Genomic DNA, 17033 nt, shown 5'->3' with positions numbered 1-17033 from the left:
TCTCTTTTGAAGATAAAGAACAACCCAAGCTGCTATGCATGAACAGAGAGGATGGGTGACTGTGGATCAGTATTACGTTAAATTCGAAAAATGGATGATTTCTATACATGCAACCCCAAAACTGCTTCCTAGCTACGGAGGATAGACAAAGTTCAGAGGAATCCCGATTAACGCTTGAAATATGAATACATTTATGCAAATCGGGGACGCATGTGGAGGATTCATAAAGGTATCAAAAGAAACATAGGTGAAAGCTAATTTTGTTGAGGCAAAGATTATAATCAAGGATAACTACACAGGTTTCATTCCATCTGCAATCAATACAAGGGATGAAATTGAAAACATTTTTCTGATACAAACGGTTGCACAATTTGGAGGGAGATGGTTAATTAAAAGAAATCCAAAGATACATGGCACTTTCACTAGACAAGCTGCAATATATTTCAATGAGTTCGATCATGAGTCGGAAAGCTACCATTTCAATGGAAACGTAGCAACTGTGCCAACAAATTTCCAGAAAATTTCGAAACTCATCCAAAAATGGCCGCAAAGTCCGACGGGGAAGCCAACCGGCGATTATGCATAAACCAAGAAATTTTTAAAATCTGAGAATGATGACGATGATAGTTAAGGGATCGAATCCCGCAGTGGAAGCATTGTGAACGTCTTGCATCCCACAATTCGATTTTTATATAAACAAATTTAGTATACTAAAACAGAATATAAACATGTAATATAGCATGCTTTAAGAAAAAATATTAGAACCATTTTTACCTTTTTAGATTCCCAAACTTCACGAATAATCCTCTTTAAGTTCCAATGAACGATTCCTCTAACGATCTTGATCACGAATGATTTCTTGAACAATCTCGAATATTACCACGAAAGTAACCTTGTTATTCTCTAAGATTCCAATAGAGGGATAGGTGGTATCCAACTATTGGGAAAGGGAGAGGAGAAAAGGGTTTTAGAGAGTAGAGAGGATTCTCTTTGTGGCTTAAGGAAAATTTTGCATAATAACACTTGTGTATTATGTATTGTCAGTGTCTCCCAAAGGGGCTATAGGGGGTCATTCTATTGAAATAGGAATCTTGGTGACTATTTTATGGTATGATCTTATGCAAACTCATTGCATAGGGTACTCCCACTCGCATGTCAACTACACGAATGCATTGGATCATTTCGTTTGTATTAAATACAAAGTGAGTTGTATCTATAGTATTATCAAGATAAGGTATCCAGCCTTATCCCTATACTATAGACCCTTCAAGCTGTATCTTAAACATTGATCCCTGTATGTCTCTGAAGGAAATCGGACTCTAGATTTTCATGAGTAGCGGAAACAAGATTATTCCAAATCACAATCATGAATGAACAATACATTTATAGTCGACTTCAAACAAGCGGTTATACAATTACTACAGAAATTACAACATGAATACTCAAATGAGAAAACTCTACGAACATTTAAAGATGTGTCTCCACGCTCCTTTGCGCATGACTGCTCGAACAATAGCAACCTCGAACGCTCGATCTACACGACTGCAACACAGCACGAACACTTCGTGCTCGTCCTCAATGATCACCTCGGCCACAAACTCCTTAGCAACAGCACGAACGACCTCCATAGAACCTCGACGGTGTCGAATTGAGTATGACACCACCAACAAGGCTAACTTGGTATTCTCGGTGTGAGAATCTAGAGGGTGGGCTCTGTTCGGACTTGGAATGACATATACGAAGGAGGAAACACCGATCGTGTACATGATTGGGCTAGTGGGAGATGACGAAGACCTATCGTGTAGGTTGATGCCCAATCGTTTAGATAAAGCTAAGCGATCGTCTAGCAAAAGTTATGCGATCGTTTAGCTCATCGTTTAGTTCGATCTGTCGCCTACAGACACTACATGATCGTTTACTTTGGGCAAGCGATCGTATAGAAAAAGCTATGTGATTGTTTAGTAACTATGAAGCACAGATATTTCATATGAGGCAAAAAATAAGTATCAGACACGTATTGGATGCCGATACTTCCAGATACATCCCAGATACGTATCTGACATGTGATTTGACGTATCTATACTTTCAGATACTTTCCAGATACGTATTTGACATGCGATTTGACGTATCTATTTCTATGCGTACTTTTTTTTTTTTTTTTTTTTTTTTTTTAAAAAAAGACAAGTAACTCATATAATCTTTCCCAATCTAAGATTAGGCAATCTATTTAAAAAGCTCACTACTCGAGTCTAAAACTAAAAGAAAAAAAAATAATGAACCAAACCCTAGATTAGAGTCATCTAATCTCCATATTCACATTTGAGTCCCCACAAAGTCTACCAAAATATAAACCATTTGGATATCTTCAACAATAAATTCTTCGTTTATCTTCATACTTTTCTCTCTAATCTTCTTCTTTTTCTTCTTTGCAATATGAGTCACTTTTCTATTGCATTTTATTAACTATTATACTTCAACATCTTAGATGTTGCTTTTTTTGTATTGTATTTCAGTATTTATATTCTATTTTGTGCTATTATTATTAACTTGTACGCTAAATTTACTATAATCTAGATTTTTTTAAAGAAAAAAATGTATTTTCAACGTATCAGTATCATCTTTTTTTAAAAAATATATATTAAAAATATATATAAAAATGACGCATCCTTAGACGTATCTGTATCTTAGTTTTTTTTAAAAATTGACGAATCACCGTATCCGATCGTATCCATATCGTGTAGCGTATCTGTATCTGTGCTTCATAGTTTAGTAAATACTATATGATCGTTTAGCTCGCCCAAGTTGCCGTTTAGTAAATCTGTATTTACTTGACAACTTCGTGAGATCCTTTTTTGCCGTGAGAAATCTAAAAAAACTTTTCAACAGTTTGTAAATCTTACTAAAATTAGGAAAACCATTTTTCTTTTATCTCATAGTTACCATGAATCCAATAACCATCCACTCAATTGGTTATTAAAGAAAAGAATTAATTATCCAATAATTATTATTATTATAAATATAAATGATAACCAACTTATCATACTATATTTATAACCTATAGTTTTAATATTTCATCTCATGAAACATATAAACCATAGTTCTTTTTTTATTCCATGGTACTTAATGTAAATCTCATTTACATCAATTCTCTATTAGATGTATCTCATACATCATACCGATTATATCATATATAACCAAAATACCTCTTGTCAATTTGAACATTTCAAATCAACACCAAGAACTGATCCTCAACTGAATACATTGAGCTACCAAGGAGACCTTATGAACCTGTAGCTCGAAGCTCTAACGGTACGTGAATAACTGACTAAACTCTTTAGCCACGGGATCCACCATCCGTTAACTGCCAGGCATTCCACTAAAGACCGATAGTTGAACTCTCCTTATCACAAATATATTATGTATCTATCTTAACCAATCAACAGTGCGATAACCCTTCACAGATCGCTCGTAAGTACAGCTGGGCCAATAACAGTTATACCCCTGTAGTTATATCTGTCTCTTTAAGTACCATTGATCCCTCTATTGAACATAAGTCATAGTCCTAATATGACTGAGTCTTCTCTTCCAAAGAAAAGCTGTGGCCACTATGTTCAAGACCCGGAATCAACCCTTAAGAGAGTAATCTCTCTACTTATTCCTGCTTCGGGAAAGGAGTGAATTACATCTTGTGGATTGAGTTCCCAGCTCCTAAATCAGACAAGTCCCCAAAAAGGTAGGCATGTTGAGTTTGCAATCTGGCCACTCTCACCCATACTAATCAAAGAACCGCCCTCAAAAGCAGGAGTTCCTAAAACACTTAGGATTGAGGTCGTGTCACCTATGGTCGTTTAGGTGAGATGTACGTCTCTAGTATCAACGGCGTTATATACAGAGTCTAGTCATCTTGTGGTCCAAGTCTTATACAAACTCTTTATATGACACCCTCGCTCACACGTTTCCACATGAATGGTCAGGATCTACCACCTGTAGTAGTTTACAATACTTGCAAATCTCTACAAAGCGGGCCGTTTCCTTAGTGTCACCAGGATCAGGTATCCCACCTGAATCCTTATACTACAGACCTATTTAGGTTATAAGGCATGATCCACTTGTATATCACATATACATGCTTAAGTTCACATAAGATAACCAAGGAGCTTTGTTTATTGGATATGAGTAAATACCAGAATTAAATAACACTTATTTTATTCATTAAATAATGTGTATTTTTACAAAATAAAGAGACTCCAGGAGAATTAGGACACCAATCCCAACAGTCTCCACATACAGTTCAAGACTCATAAGGTAACCTTAGATGTTAGTTTATTTGATTTAAGGTTATTAAGACAAAAATAGACAAACAACACAAACAATAACATTATTTTTTGAATCAACATCTATAATTCTTTATTGATGGTGTTCAATTAATAACATTTACTATCCACGAGTTATAGTGCATAAACCCAAAAGATAGTGGAAAAGCCAGCGATGGGATACTTGTGGAAAAAAGGAATTTTTTGATGGCATAGGAAAAAGGAAAGCAGAAACTAAATGATGAAAGAGGCTGTTTAGTCGCAAATAGAAAAGTCTTTTTTCCCTCCTTGCAGAATAAAACACACTATTTTAATCCTAAATATGCATCGGGAAGGTCGGTTAAGAAATATAGTCCAATGGGCCAAAAGTTATTCAAAAGAAGAAATTAGAGAAGCTTGTTTATAGAGTCAAAAGCCCACCATGCATTGAAGCCTGTAACATTGAAACAAAACCAAACCAAATAAGGAAGGAGCCTGGGCTAAATGAGCCAAAAACCTCATTAACGGTAGACATGGGCCCTTTTTCCCCATATTCAAATACTATGATATCAAGTCCAGAGATTACCCTCAAGCTTAGAAGTTGTTAAAGATAGTCTGAGTAGTTTGATGAGTACAGAGAAGGAGATGAATAACCAAAAGCATGGTGACACTTCAGAAGAAGAGTTTAAAAGGGAGCTCATAGTTTGGCTAAAAAAGAAAAACCTCAAATTGACAACTACCGAATCCTCATATGCACAAGTCACAGCTACAGCCTCAGTTGAACAAGGGGCTAAGGGAAATAAAGGCGCTAAGCCTTTGGGGATCTCAGGTCCAATATAAAAGTAATTATATGGAATGTATGTGGGTTAGGCTTTCCCATAAAAAGAGCCCTAATAACAAATACTATCTCTAGTTACTAGGGGTATTCAAAAAATCTGATGACCCGAAAAAATCGATCAACCCAACCTAACCCATGTGGTTTGGGTTGGGTTATCAACTCATTTGGGTTGGGTTGGGTTCAAATAAATGAAAATTTAATGGGTTGGGTTGGTTCATGGAATCACCTAATATAACCCAAACCAACCCAAACCAACCCGAATTTATTATTAACTTTAAAATATATTTTTTATTACTCATAACACAATTATTTATACATATATTGATTTTAGTTTTATTTAATTTCAATATTTTTTTAATAATTATTCTTCAACAACTTTGAAAAGTAGTTTCTTTGCACTTTTTTCACTATATAAATTGAAATTGAGTTGTTAATCTTAATTCAATATATGAAAATATTGGATTTTTACATTTTTATGTTTTGCTTTTTCTTATAACAAAATTTTAAGTAAATGGCCTGATTAACCTGAAACAACTCAACCCAAATATTTCTTGGTTGGGTTGGGTTGGGTTCATTTTTTAATAAGGATTATTTGGGTTGAAGAAATTTACAAACCAAACAATTGGATTGGGTTTAAAAAGTCTTTCAACCCAACCAAACCCAACCTATAAACACCCCTACTAGTTACGATCCCAACTTTGTTTTAATGTTTGAAACAAAGCTCAAATCTGTTTCAAAGAACCTGATCAAATCCATTTGGAGTTTTGTTAGTATAAAATGGCTTTCTGTTAATGTAGTGGGTAAATCAGGAGGAATATTACTTATGTAGGATGATCATAATTTCTCTATTACAAACTACATTGAAAGAAATGTTACCTTATCTGCTAATGTGGTTATGGCTGATGGATTTAGTTGGTGAATCACGAAGGTCTATGGCCTTGCAAAATGGAAGCACAAAAATAACTTTTGGGACGAGCTGATTGATTTACAGAATATGTGCTCACTAAATTGGCTTATTGGTGGGGACTTCAATGTAATTAGTGTTAAGATTGGTGTCCTAATTCTTCCGAAGTCTCGTAGTTTGTAAACTTTATACACATTGTTATTAATAAAATAAGAGTTATTTTATTTGCATTTATTCATATCCAATAAACAAAGATCCGTGGTTATTGTATGTAAACTTAAGTATGTATATGAGATGTACAAGTGTATCATGCCTTAAGTAATAACCTAAAAGGTTTGTAGTATACAAATTAAGGAGGGATACCTTATCCTAGTGACACTACGGAATGACCCACTTTGTAGAAGTTTACAAGTGTTGTGAACTACTACAGATGGTCTGATCCTGATCATTCATGTGGAGACATGTGAACGGGGGTGTACTATACACAGAATTTGTATAAGATTGGACCATGAGACGATTAGTCTCTTTATATAACGCCATTGATAATTGAGACTTACATCTCACTTAAACGACCATAGGTGACATGACCTTAATCTTGAGTGTTTTGGAAACTCCTGCCTTTGAGAGCGGTCGTTTGATTAGTATGGGTGAGAGTGGCTAGATTGCCAACTCAACAAGTCTACCTTTTTGAGGATTTGTCTGATTGGGGAGCTGGGAACTCAGTTACACAAGACAGAATTCACTCCTTCCCCGAAGCAAGAGTAAGTAGATAGATTACTCCTTTAAGGACTGATTCCGGGTCTTGAACATAATGGCCACATCCTCTCTTTGGAAGGGAGGACCCAGTCATAGTAGGACTATGACTTATTGTTCATTAGAGGAATCAGTGGTACTTAAGAAGTTAGATGTAATTATAGTGGAAAAATGGTAAATTGGCCTAGCTATACTTACGAGTGATCTGTGAAGGGTTACTGCACTGTTGATTGGTTAATATGGACACAAAAATATATCTATAGTAATAAGAGTGCAGCTGTTGATCTTTAGTGAAGTGCTCGACAGTTAACGAATGGTAGATTTCGTGACTAAAGAGTTTAGTCAGTTATTCACGTATCGTTGGAGCTTCAAGCTACAAGTCCATAAGGTCCCCTTGGTAGCTCAATAGATTTAGGTTGAGAATCAGTTCTTGGGGTTAGTTTGAAGTGTTTAAATTAACATGAAGAAATTCAATTATATATGATATAATTGGTGTGATGTATGAGATACATCAAGTGGAGGATTAATATAAATATGATTTACATTATGTACCATAAAATAGAAAAAGAACTATGGTTTATATGTTTCATGAGATGAAATATCAAACCTATAGGTTATAAATATAATATGGTAAATTGGTTATCATATTTATTTATAATATATTAATGATATGATAATTAATTTATTTTTCTCTAATAACTAATTGAGTGAGAGGTTATTAGCGATTTTATGGTAACCGTGATATAAAAAGGAAAATGGTTTTCCTAATTTTAGAAGAGTTGCCTCATTCGGAAAGTAACTCACGGATAAGCTATCAAGTGAAAGTGTTTCACTAAGCGATAGTTGTTGAGAGACTAAACGACCGAGTGACTTTGTCTATACGATACGCTGCCATTTACTATGCGATCGAGCACATCGTCATACGATAGATTGTGTTATCTCCCACTTGCTCGATCATCTACATGATCATTATCCTCCAGTCTCTTCCTCAAGCCAAGATCATACAGAGCCCATAATTCCTGGATTCTCACACTGAGAATACCAAGTTAACCATTATGGTGCTGTCCTCACTCACTTCGCGAATCGAATGTGACTCGATTGGTTCGTGGAGGTTCGTTCATTGTGTTCGTGCTGTTGCTCGTGTTGTACCGGTCATTGTGTTCGAGCGTTGCTATTCTTAGACACTTGGAGATTGATTGAGGGATTCGTGAAGAATGGTTCTTCAAAGGTATGCATACTCTATCCTTTGATACTCTTATAGCATGTTGTAATTTCAGTTTGTGCATGTCCTATTAGTTTCCGTTCTTAGACTGTAATTGATTGTGCTCACTCGAATGGAATTTGGAACGATCTCTTCTGCTGCTCATGGAAATCCTCGTGTTTGATTTTCTTCAGTTAGATGGGTAGATGAAACCTCAACTATAAACCCAACTAAATACAATATGAAAAAGTTTAATGATTTTATCAACAACAATTCTCTTATTGATCATCCTCTATCTAATGGGAAGTACATCTAATCAAAGTTTCGCACTCAAGCTATGCTTTTCAGACTTGATTGCTACCTATACACACCGTAATGGGAAGATCGTTTCTCAACACATCTCACTAGAAAGCTTGCTAGAATCAAATCTAATCATTTTCCCTTGGTTATGGAATTAATGCATCACAAATGGGGACCTTGTCCTTTTCGATTTAATAATATAAATTTGGAAAATGCTAATTTCAACAGATCTGTCAAGGATTGGTGGAATAACACAAGTCAAAGTGGCTATCCTGGTTTTTCTTTCATTAGAAGGCTCAAACAACTATCATATAATATAGCTTATTGGCAGAGTAGACAGAAAATAGTTTTGGAAGAAGATAAACAGGTATGGCTTAAGAAGATTGAAAGAATTGATCAATTAGAAGCAAACAATCAAATCAATGAAATTGATAGCATCCACCGTACCGTCCTCAAAGTTGAGCTCAGTGAAGTTGCTATCAAAGAGGCTCGTTATTGGACACAAAGATATAAAAAGAAGTGGCTTTTTGAAGGAGATGAAAACACATCTTTCTTCCACAAAGTATGTACTGCTAGACAAAAAAGAAGTTGTATAACAGAAATCAATGATAAAAATGGACCCATATGCATTACAAGTAGACAGATTGAAGATGTGCTCACCGAACATTTCAAATACATTTATATGGGAGAGTACAAGGAAAATTGGTTGATTGAAAATCTTGATTGGCAGCCTATAAGTAAATTTTAACAAGAGCAACTCTATGACCCTTTCAATGAAGTTGAAATTCTTGAATTTTATTGGTAAAAACGAAGTGCCTGGTCTGAATGGATTCACTATTGATTTTTTAAAAAAATCATGGAACATCTTCAAAGGCAATATTATGGAGGTGTTCCAAGATTTTTTTTCAAAATAATAGAGTGAAAACAATGTAAACAATACTTATATTGCTCTCTTTGCCAAAAAAAAAAAAAAAAAAAAAGCATTGTAGGCTATGATTATACCTATAAGCCTCACCTCTCTTTATAAAACTGGCAAAAACCTTTAAAAGATTAAAGCACTCCCCAAACACAATTTGAAAATCAGTTGGCTTTTGTCAAAGAAAGACAGAATTGATGCTATCTTATGGCAAATGAAATTGATCATTGGAGGAAAAAAGGAAAGATTTTGTGTTAAAGCTTGATATCGAAAAGACTTTGACAAAAATAAGTTGGAGATTTATTGACTTCATGCTCTTAAAAAAAGATTACCCCACATAAATGGAGGAAGTGGATCAATGCTGCATATCAAGTGTCTAATTCATCCTCATCGATGGAAAACCGGGGGTTGTATCAAACAATCAGGGGCAATAGAAAGTGATCCTCTATCTCCTTTCATTTTTGTTTACTATGGATTTACTTGAGGCTTTTTAAAAAACTTGAGCTTCAAGGCAATTAAAAGGTATATCTCTTCAGACTTTCATTATTACTCATTTTTTTGTAGAGACACATTGATTTTTTGTGGAACAATGATATTTGGAAAATCAGTTTTTTAAAGCTTTTCGAGCTTTACCGGCCTTAATTAAATCTCAACAAATCCATCAATGTGTTAACAACAAAGTTGAAAATATATTGCAAGAGATGGGGTATCAAAAAATTTCCTCCCAATTGACTTGGGAGCGCCTTGAGGAAAGCCTTTCATTTTGGGATTGAGTTACTGAGAACATTAAAAAAAAAAACTTAGTAGTTGGAAATACTCATATATTTCAAAAGGGGGCAAATTAATTCTTATTCATTCCTCTTTCACTAGTCTCCCTACATATATGCTTTCGGTGCTCAAAGCTCCTAAAGCTGCTTACAAAGATATCGAAAAACAGTGGAGAAAGTTCCTTTGTAAGGATAACAGTGGAGAAAACAATAACAAGGGTTCCAACACACATTTAATCAAGTGGAAGATGGTCACTTCTCCAAAGGAAAAGGGAGGCCTTGGCATAAACAATATGGAAAACGCAAATTATGCTTTACTTTACAAATGGTTATGGCATTTTTACAATGAGGATGACCCTTTTTGGAAAAGAATTATTAGAGCCAAATAAAACCAATCCTATCTGGGAGATTTGCCTTCATATAGCAGATACAACAACTCAAAGTCCCCATGGACTTCCATCATGAAAGGAATAGATTGGTTCAATAATAATATTTCTTGGAAAGTTAACACCGGTGAAAGAATCTCTTTTTGGAAAGGTCATTGGAATGAAAGAAGCCCCTTACAAATAGGTATAGTTGCAAATATAGACATTAGACCCAAAGTATTAGCAGATATAACATAATGTAAAAAAAAAATTGCAAATATGGCCAAATTTAAATAGTCTATCAGTGATAGACCATATTATTGGTAGGACTCTACCAATCTATCAACGATAGAAGTCTATGCTGATAAATTTGGGGGTCTATCAACGATAGAAGTCTATTGCTGATAGATTTGTCTATATTTGCAATTTTTTAAAATGATGTTATACACTTGGTTATTATTCCTAAAAATTCTACCAATTGCAATTACCTTTACAAATACATATCTCAGACTCTTTGCCCTATCTCAAATTCCAAATGGCACTCTAACGGATGCATGGAATAATGACCTCGTGGATAGGGACATTCAACCTAGATGACCCTCTAGAAAGAGAGATCTTGAACAATAGAATAGCATGAAGACGAATCTAAATGCTCCTTAAATTGACAGAGGTACTGATAAACCGATTTGGAAGCTATGCAGTGATGGAGATTTTAAAGTATCATCTATAAAAGAATTCTTACACTCTCAAACTACCAATATGGCCACCCCTATAGACAGTAGCTTATACAAGTTACTTTGGAAAACTAACATACTGAAAAAGGTCAAATTCTTCATCTGGTCTCTATCATACCAAGTATCAATACAATGGAGATTCTTCAACATAAGCTTTGTAAGCATACTCTAAATCCAAGTTGATGTGTTCTTTGCAAAAATGATGGGGAAGTTATGGACCATCTCTTTATTTCCTGTGATTATGCCAGAAAATTGTGAGGCATGGTGTCTAATTATGTTGGGTGGCGGAACAAAAGTGCTACTATAAAGGACCTTATTTTTTCCTTTTGTAGAACTTCATACAAGGGGAGAAAGCACATTATTGTCTACAAATTGGTGGTCGCGGTTCTATGGAATATTTGGAATGAAATGAATAATAGAACTTTCAAAGATTATTACAAAAGCTCAAACAATCTTTGGGGTGAGATTAGATCAATTACTAGTATGTGGACTCATAGAAACAAGCTCTTCAAGGATTACACCCCGACTAAAATTGCTAGAAATTTACATGCTTTCTGTCAAGTGTAATTTTCCTTGCTTTGCCCAATGGGCTACCCGCTAGTCACATGGGCTCTTTGTTGAATTTTGTAATCCATTTTGAACTTAATAATATATTTTTACGGGAGATGACGAGGATGTTAAGAAGGTATCCACCTAGTGGAGATGTTTGGATGCACCTCTGACCCATTATTTCCTTCTCTGAAAAAAGAAACTAGCTATAAAATTAGAACTTCGAAAGAAAATGTGTATAAATTATTATCAAATTCAACATTGTTCAGGGATAATTACATGTGTACTATTTATCCCTTGAAATTGGGATTCCAAATTTTCATACCTGTACTAAATAAATAAATGTATAAATTGTCCAAAAGACATCAACAATTAAATTTCAAAGATTCATTTCAAAAAAAGTTTTGGGACATTTTTTTTATACAAATCCTCCCTAATATTTTAGAGTTAGTTTCAATTTTAAGCTCAAAATACACCTATGATTAAGCCATGATTCAATAATTTTTTGAAACTAAATAAAATCGAAATAATGTTATTTTTAAACATTAGTTTTTAGGCTTAAGTTTTATTTTACTTCATTGACTTTTTCAAGTTTATTTCATTTTGGTCAATACAAATTTAAAACGTCTAATTTAATTATTCAACCTTCACCTTTATTCTATTTTAATTTTTGAAGAACTTTTAAAATGTATACGTTAGTTCTTGTTTTTTTTTATTTTTTAAAATATCATTCTAGTTCATAATTATTTATTGGAAAATTTTTATAAATAAAAAAATTCCAAAAACATTTACATTTTATAATAAAAGTACATGATATTTTTTGGATTTTTTTGCTATAAAATTTAATTATTTTTAAATATTTCTTTTTATATTTTTAAAGGCCCCAAGCGACTGATGATGTAGGTTTGAGTATGTATATAGCATATTCAAAGATATCCTTTACCATTTCATTTAGTAAGGATAGCATACTCCTTCAACATCTAATTACACAAAGGGGAAACAAAATTATGCTAACTTTAGATGTCAAAGAAGCAAAAGAACAAAAGAACATAACAAAAACATAAAATGAGTCCTTGATTATCCTGTCTCGTCCCTGTCATCCATTTCTCCACTCTCAGAACTCTCAGATTCCAGCTCTTCATAATGACAACATATGAAATTTCTCATTTTTCAACTAGTTGATCCTTAAAAAGTACAAATCTGGGCTACACAAAACCTATACTGTTCTATTGAAAGGTTTTTCTTAGATACTACATAGGATTATAGTCAGGAACATTCTTGGTCGAAAGTTGAACAAGACTTTTCTCGTCGTATTATTGTATACATCACTCGAGGCTTCTCTTCATTTTTTTTCTTCAAAACCCAAAATAATCATATCTAATTTGTGTTAAAATCTCTCTCTAGTAAGCATTTTTTTTATATAATTTATTTGGTTTCATTTTTGCACCTAACCTAAAACAAATTGCTAACAAAAACGTTTTAATTTCCAAAAAAGATTGAGAATAAAATTGAAAATTTTAAACGTCGAGAACAAAATTTGAAACTAACATCACATAAATTGACGACAATTTATACAATTTAACCAAGCCAAAAGATAATATATAGTTTAATTGACCAATCATGTATTTCTACTCTTCCTTATTATTATTATTGTTATCATTATTTAACTTAGTCAAATAGAGAAAGGATTATGTAGATTTAAATAAAGCAATGTAACATAAGAATTGACACCTTAGTTAGAATATAATTTTTTAAAAAGTTGTGACCTATAACCCAAGAATCTTTTATCAAGATCTCACAAACATCATCAAAGTAAATAAAAAATATACATAAGTAAGAGTATCCAATAATTAACCCTATCTATATCCCTCATTTAATCGTCATTAAAATATTTTCATTTGTTTGTCTCAAAAAAATATATATTAATTTGTTTTTGTATTTTTTTTAAAATAATAATATTTGACAAAACCCTAGGACTGATCTCCCTATTTAATTTGGAATTCAGTCTTTGGTCCATTTGTTGTTTCTTTCTTCATATACTTCAAGAGTTGTTGGCTTAATTATTGAATAAAACCATACAAGTCAATAATAAAAAAACCCTAATTATTCTCAAATTGAAAACCACTCCCACCAAAGCAAATAAGTCCATAAATTCTCCATCAAGTGTTGTTCTGTGGGCTTAAGAAAACCCTAATATATAGTCATCCTAAAGTATCTTATAATTCATGTATTTTATTAAGCTAAATTACTTTTTTTTCCCTACATTTAATCTTAATTTCAATCCTATCTTACAAGATCTTTGATCATATATCACTTATCAACCACCTTACTATTAGTGAGAAACAACAAAAATATTTTAACATATATATAACAAGTTATTTGTGGTTAATCTAAAAAGTAAAGTCATAAAAAATTCATTAGTACCGGTGTACTCCAAAATTTTGTGACGCATACCGTTACTTAATATAGCTCAACTAATTAAGGTAGTATAGAATAAAAATAGTCTACACCCTTACACTTATAACATTTTTAAAAAATGGGACAAATATCAATTTATACCATTGAATTTTAGAAGTTATATCAATTCAAACCATAAACTAAATTGTAACAATTTAAATCCTGAACTTTAGGGTTGTATTCATTTAAATTCCAAACTAATAATTGTATTAATTTAAATCCTAAACTTTCGTAAGTATATTAATCTAAACCCTAAATTTTTATAAACGTATCAATTTACACCTTTTAGATTTAGTTTGAAATATATCATGCAGTATATTTAATTTTTTTCAATTAAACTTATATATTGTTAAAAGTGAATTGATTTTAGAACCTTCCTTTGGATTATTGAAAATCGTCAATATATAAATTATTATATATGCATAGATTACTACAAATGTTGATCTAACAAAATTGATGAATATAATTTGAATGGACAATTGTCAAATAAATCTTAATTGAGAGTCTAAATGGATTCGCTTATGTAAGTTTAGAGATTTAATTGATAAAATTACAAATATCTCATACGATGTTTATCTAAATAAAGCATAATAAAGGGTATAAATTGATACACTTATAAAAATTTAGGGTTTAAATTGGTATAATTATTAGTTTAAGATTTAAATCGATATTTATCAAAAAAAAAAAAAAAAAAAAAATTCTTAGTTTAAAATAATCCACTCCACTTATAAAGCATAAACTCCTTTTTCCAAAAAAGAAAAAAAATTATATAAAAAAAACCCATATATATATATATATATGAAAAAAAAAACATTGCAAAGTGTTGTCCTATGGGTGTAATTATATTGAGATAAGCATTAAACTTTTATAATAAGCCCACTTGTGACACATCAAACAATATAAAAGTATCACCAAAACCCACAATTAAATTTTAGTAATTTTGCTTACTAAAACTTTGTATTATAATAATACCAACACTTTTGTTTGTGCTTTTATCATAATGCCCCTCTCTCCTCTCCCCCCCTTTCCCTTTTTCTATTTGTTCTAGGGTTTCAACATGGGACTCATCTGCTCCTCTCTTCTCTCACACACATCCATATAATTTTATAATAATTCATTACTTTCAAAAAAATAAAAAATAAAAAATAAAAAAAATTGCTGTCCCTTTTATTATTTTACATTATTTTTTCACCTCCCTGGTTTTTTCCTGTTCATCTTTGAGTGTTTAAGTTTCTCTCACTTTCTTCTGTTTATGGCTACTTTAAACTTAGGCTCTGCTTCTCACTTTGTTGACCAGCTTCAGCAACGCCCCGATCTCCACCTAGATTCCCCCCCAACTTCTGACCATGTCAACCACTTCAACGCCAGCGGCGGCTCCGGCGGTAGCGGTGATGTCATGGTCCGTCGCCCCAGGGGCCGCCCTGCCGGCTCCAAGAACAAGCCAAAGCCCCCCGTGATCATCACGCGCGAGAGCGCCAACACGCTCCGCGCTCATATCTTGGAGGTCGGTGGTGGATGCGACGTCTTCGAGGCGGTGGCCGGCTATGCACGCCGACGACAACGGGGGATCTGTGTATTGAGTGGAAGTGGGATTGTGAATAATGTTAGCTTGCGGCAGCCCGCGGCTGCTGGATCGGTGTTGACGTTGCAAGGGAGGTTTGAGATTTTGTCGTTGTCGGGATCGTTCCTGCCGCCGCCTGCACCGCCCGGTGCTACCAGTCTCACCATTTTCTTGGCCGGAGGACAAGGACAAGTAAGTTAAATTACCACTAAACTCAAAAGTTTAACCTAATTTTTTTTTGTCTTTAAGAGTATAAGAGTATAGTTGTTGGAGGGTACGTGAGATTTCAAAATTCTAATCTATAATAAAAAATCGAATTTATCTTTAGTTTTCGATCTTTTGTTTTGTTTTCATTTTTTACTTAAAATTTTCAAAATCAAATCAAGTTTTACAAATATTAGAAGTAATTTGAATTAAAAGTTAAGCATAAATTTTATTTTTTAAAAATCGAAAGAGTTATCAAATGAAACCTACCTTATATTAGATTAAGGTAAATCTAATCTCTCATACATAATTGTTAAAATAAGGTGGTGGGAGGGAATGTGGTGGGAGCTTTGATCGCATCGGGGCCAGTCATCGTCATAGCATCGTCGTTTAGTAACGTTGCATACGAGAGGTTGCCGTTGGATGAAGAAGAATTGCCGATGCAGGCTGGTGGTGGTGACGGTGATGGAGGCGACGGTAGCGGCGACGGTCACAACAACCCTTTTCCTGATGCATCTTCCAGTCTGCCCTTTCTTAATCTGCCTATGAACATGCCCAATCAGAATCAATTTTTTGGTTGAAGGATGAACAAAAAATTCATCAATTCCACTCTGTCTTATTCACTCAAAAGGTTCAATCTCAATAATTTTCAGTCCTATATCTCTCTCTTTCTTCTTCTTCTTTAGTCTTCATCATTTGCTTGTTCATCTTTGCTGTAAACTTTGTTAAATTGTCTGATTTAATGTTTAATTAGTCTTGATTATCAAATGTTTTTTTAATCTCACTATTTTAAGATTGGTCCATTTATATAAGAGAACCATTTGATTATCAAATTGTTCTATTATGTTTTGTTATATATATATATAAACTTGAAAAAATTAGAGAACACATAATGGAAAAAGAAAGGAAAAACTATGGATAGAGTTAGGACCTAAGTCACAGATAATGAAGTTAATTGTTCTTTCACTAAGTTCAAGAGGAACTATGAATCAAAAGAAAGGTATTTGCCTATATGCAAAAGCTTTTGCCTAATTTCCTAGGTCATTTTCTTCTCTTTTATCGATTTATCTTTGGTTCGTTTAACATATGAATTTATGATTAGATTTGTTCTGTTCAATATGAATCTAATTGTAATTTAACCTTTTTTTTTTGTCAAAAGTTTATGAGAAATATATACTAATTACATTGTTAT

General features: G+C 33.3%; 1 protein-coding gene across 1 annotated transcript; it reads left to right on the top strand.

Annotated features, from left to right (window-relative positions):
- The first annotated feature begins 15031 nt into the window (after window positions 1-15031).
- LOC120068306 (AT-hook motif nuclear-localized protein 23-like) lies at window positions 15032-16609 on the top strand. The gene is made up of 2 exons (XM_039020027.2): window positions 15032-15829; window positions 16165-16609. Exons 1-2 carry the CDS (start codon window positions 15329-15331, stop codon window positions 16420-16422), a joined length of 759 nt encoding a protein of 252 aa, XP_038875955.1. The 5' UTR covers window positions 15032-15328; the 3' UTR covers window positions 16423-16609.
- Window positions 16610-17033: the final 424 nt, after the last annotated feature.

Source organism: Benincasa hispida, chromosome 12 (assembly GCF_027475165.1).
Source record: "Benincasa hispida cultivar pf3 chromosome 12, pf3_genome.v1.1, whole genome shotgun sequence".
In the NCBI taxonomy this organism is placed as follows: Eukaryota; Viridiplantae; Streptophyta; class Magnoliopsida; order Cucurbitales; family Cucurbitaceae; genus Benincasa; species Benincasa hispida.
This window is presented reverse-complemented; position numbering and strand designations above follow the sequence as displayed.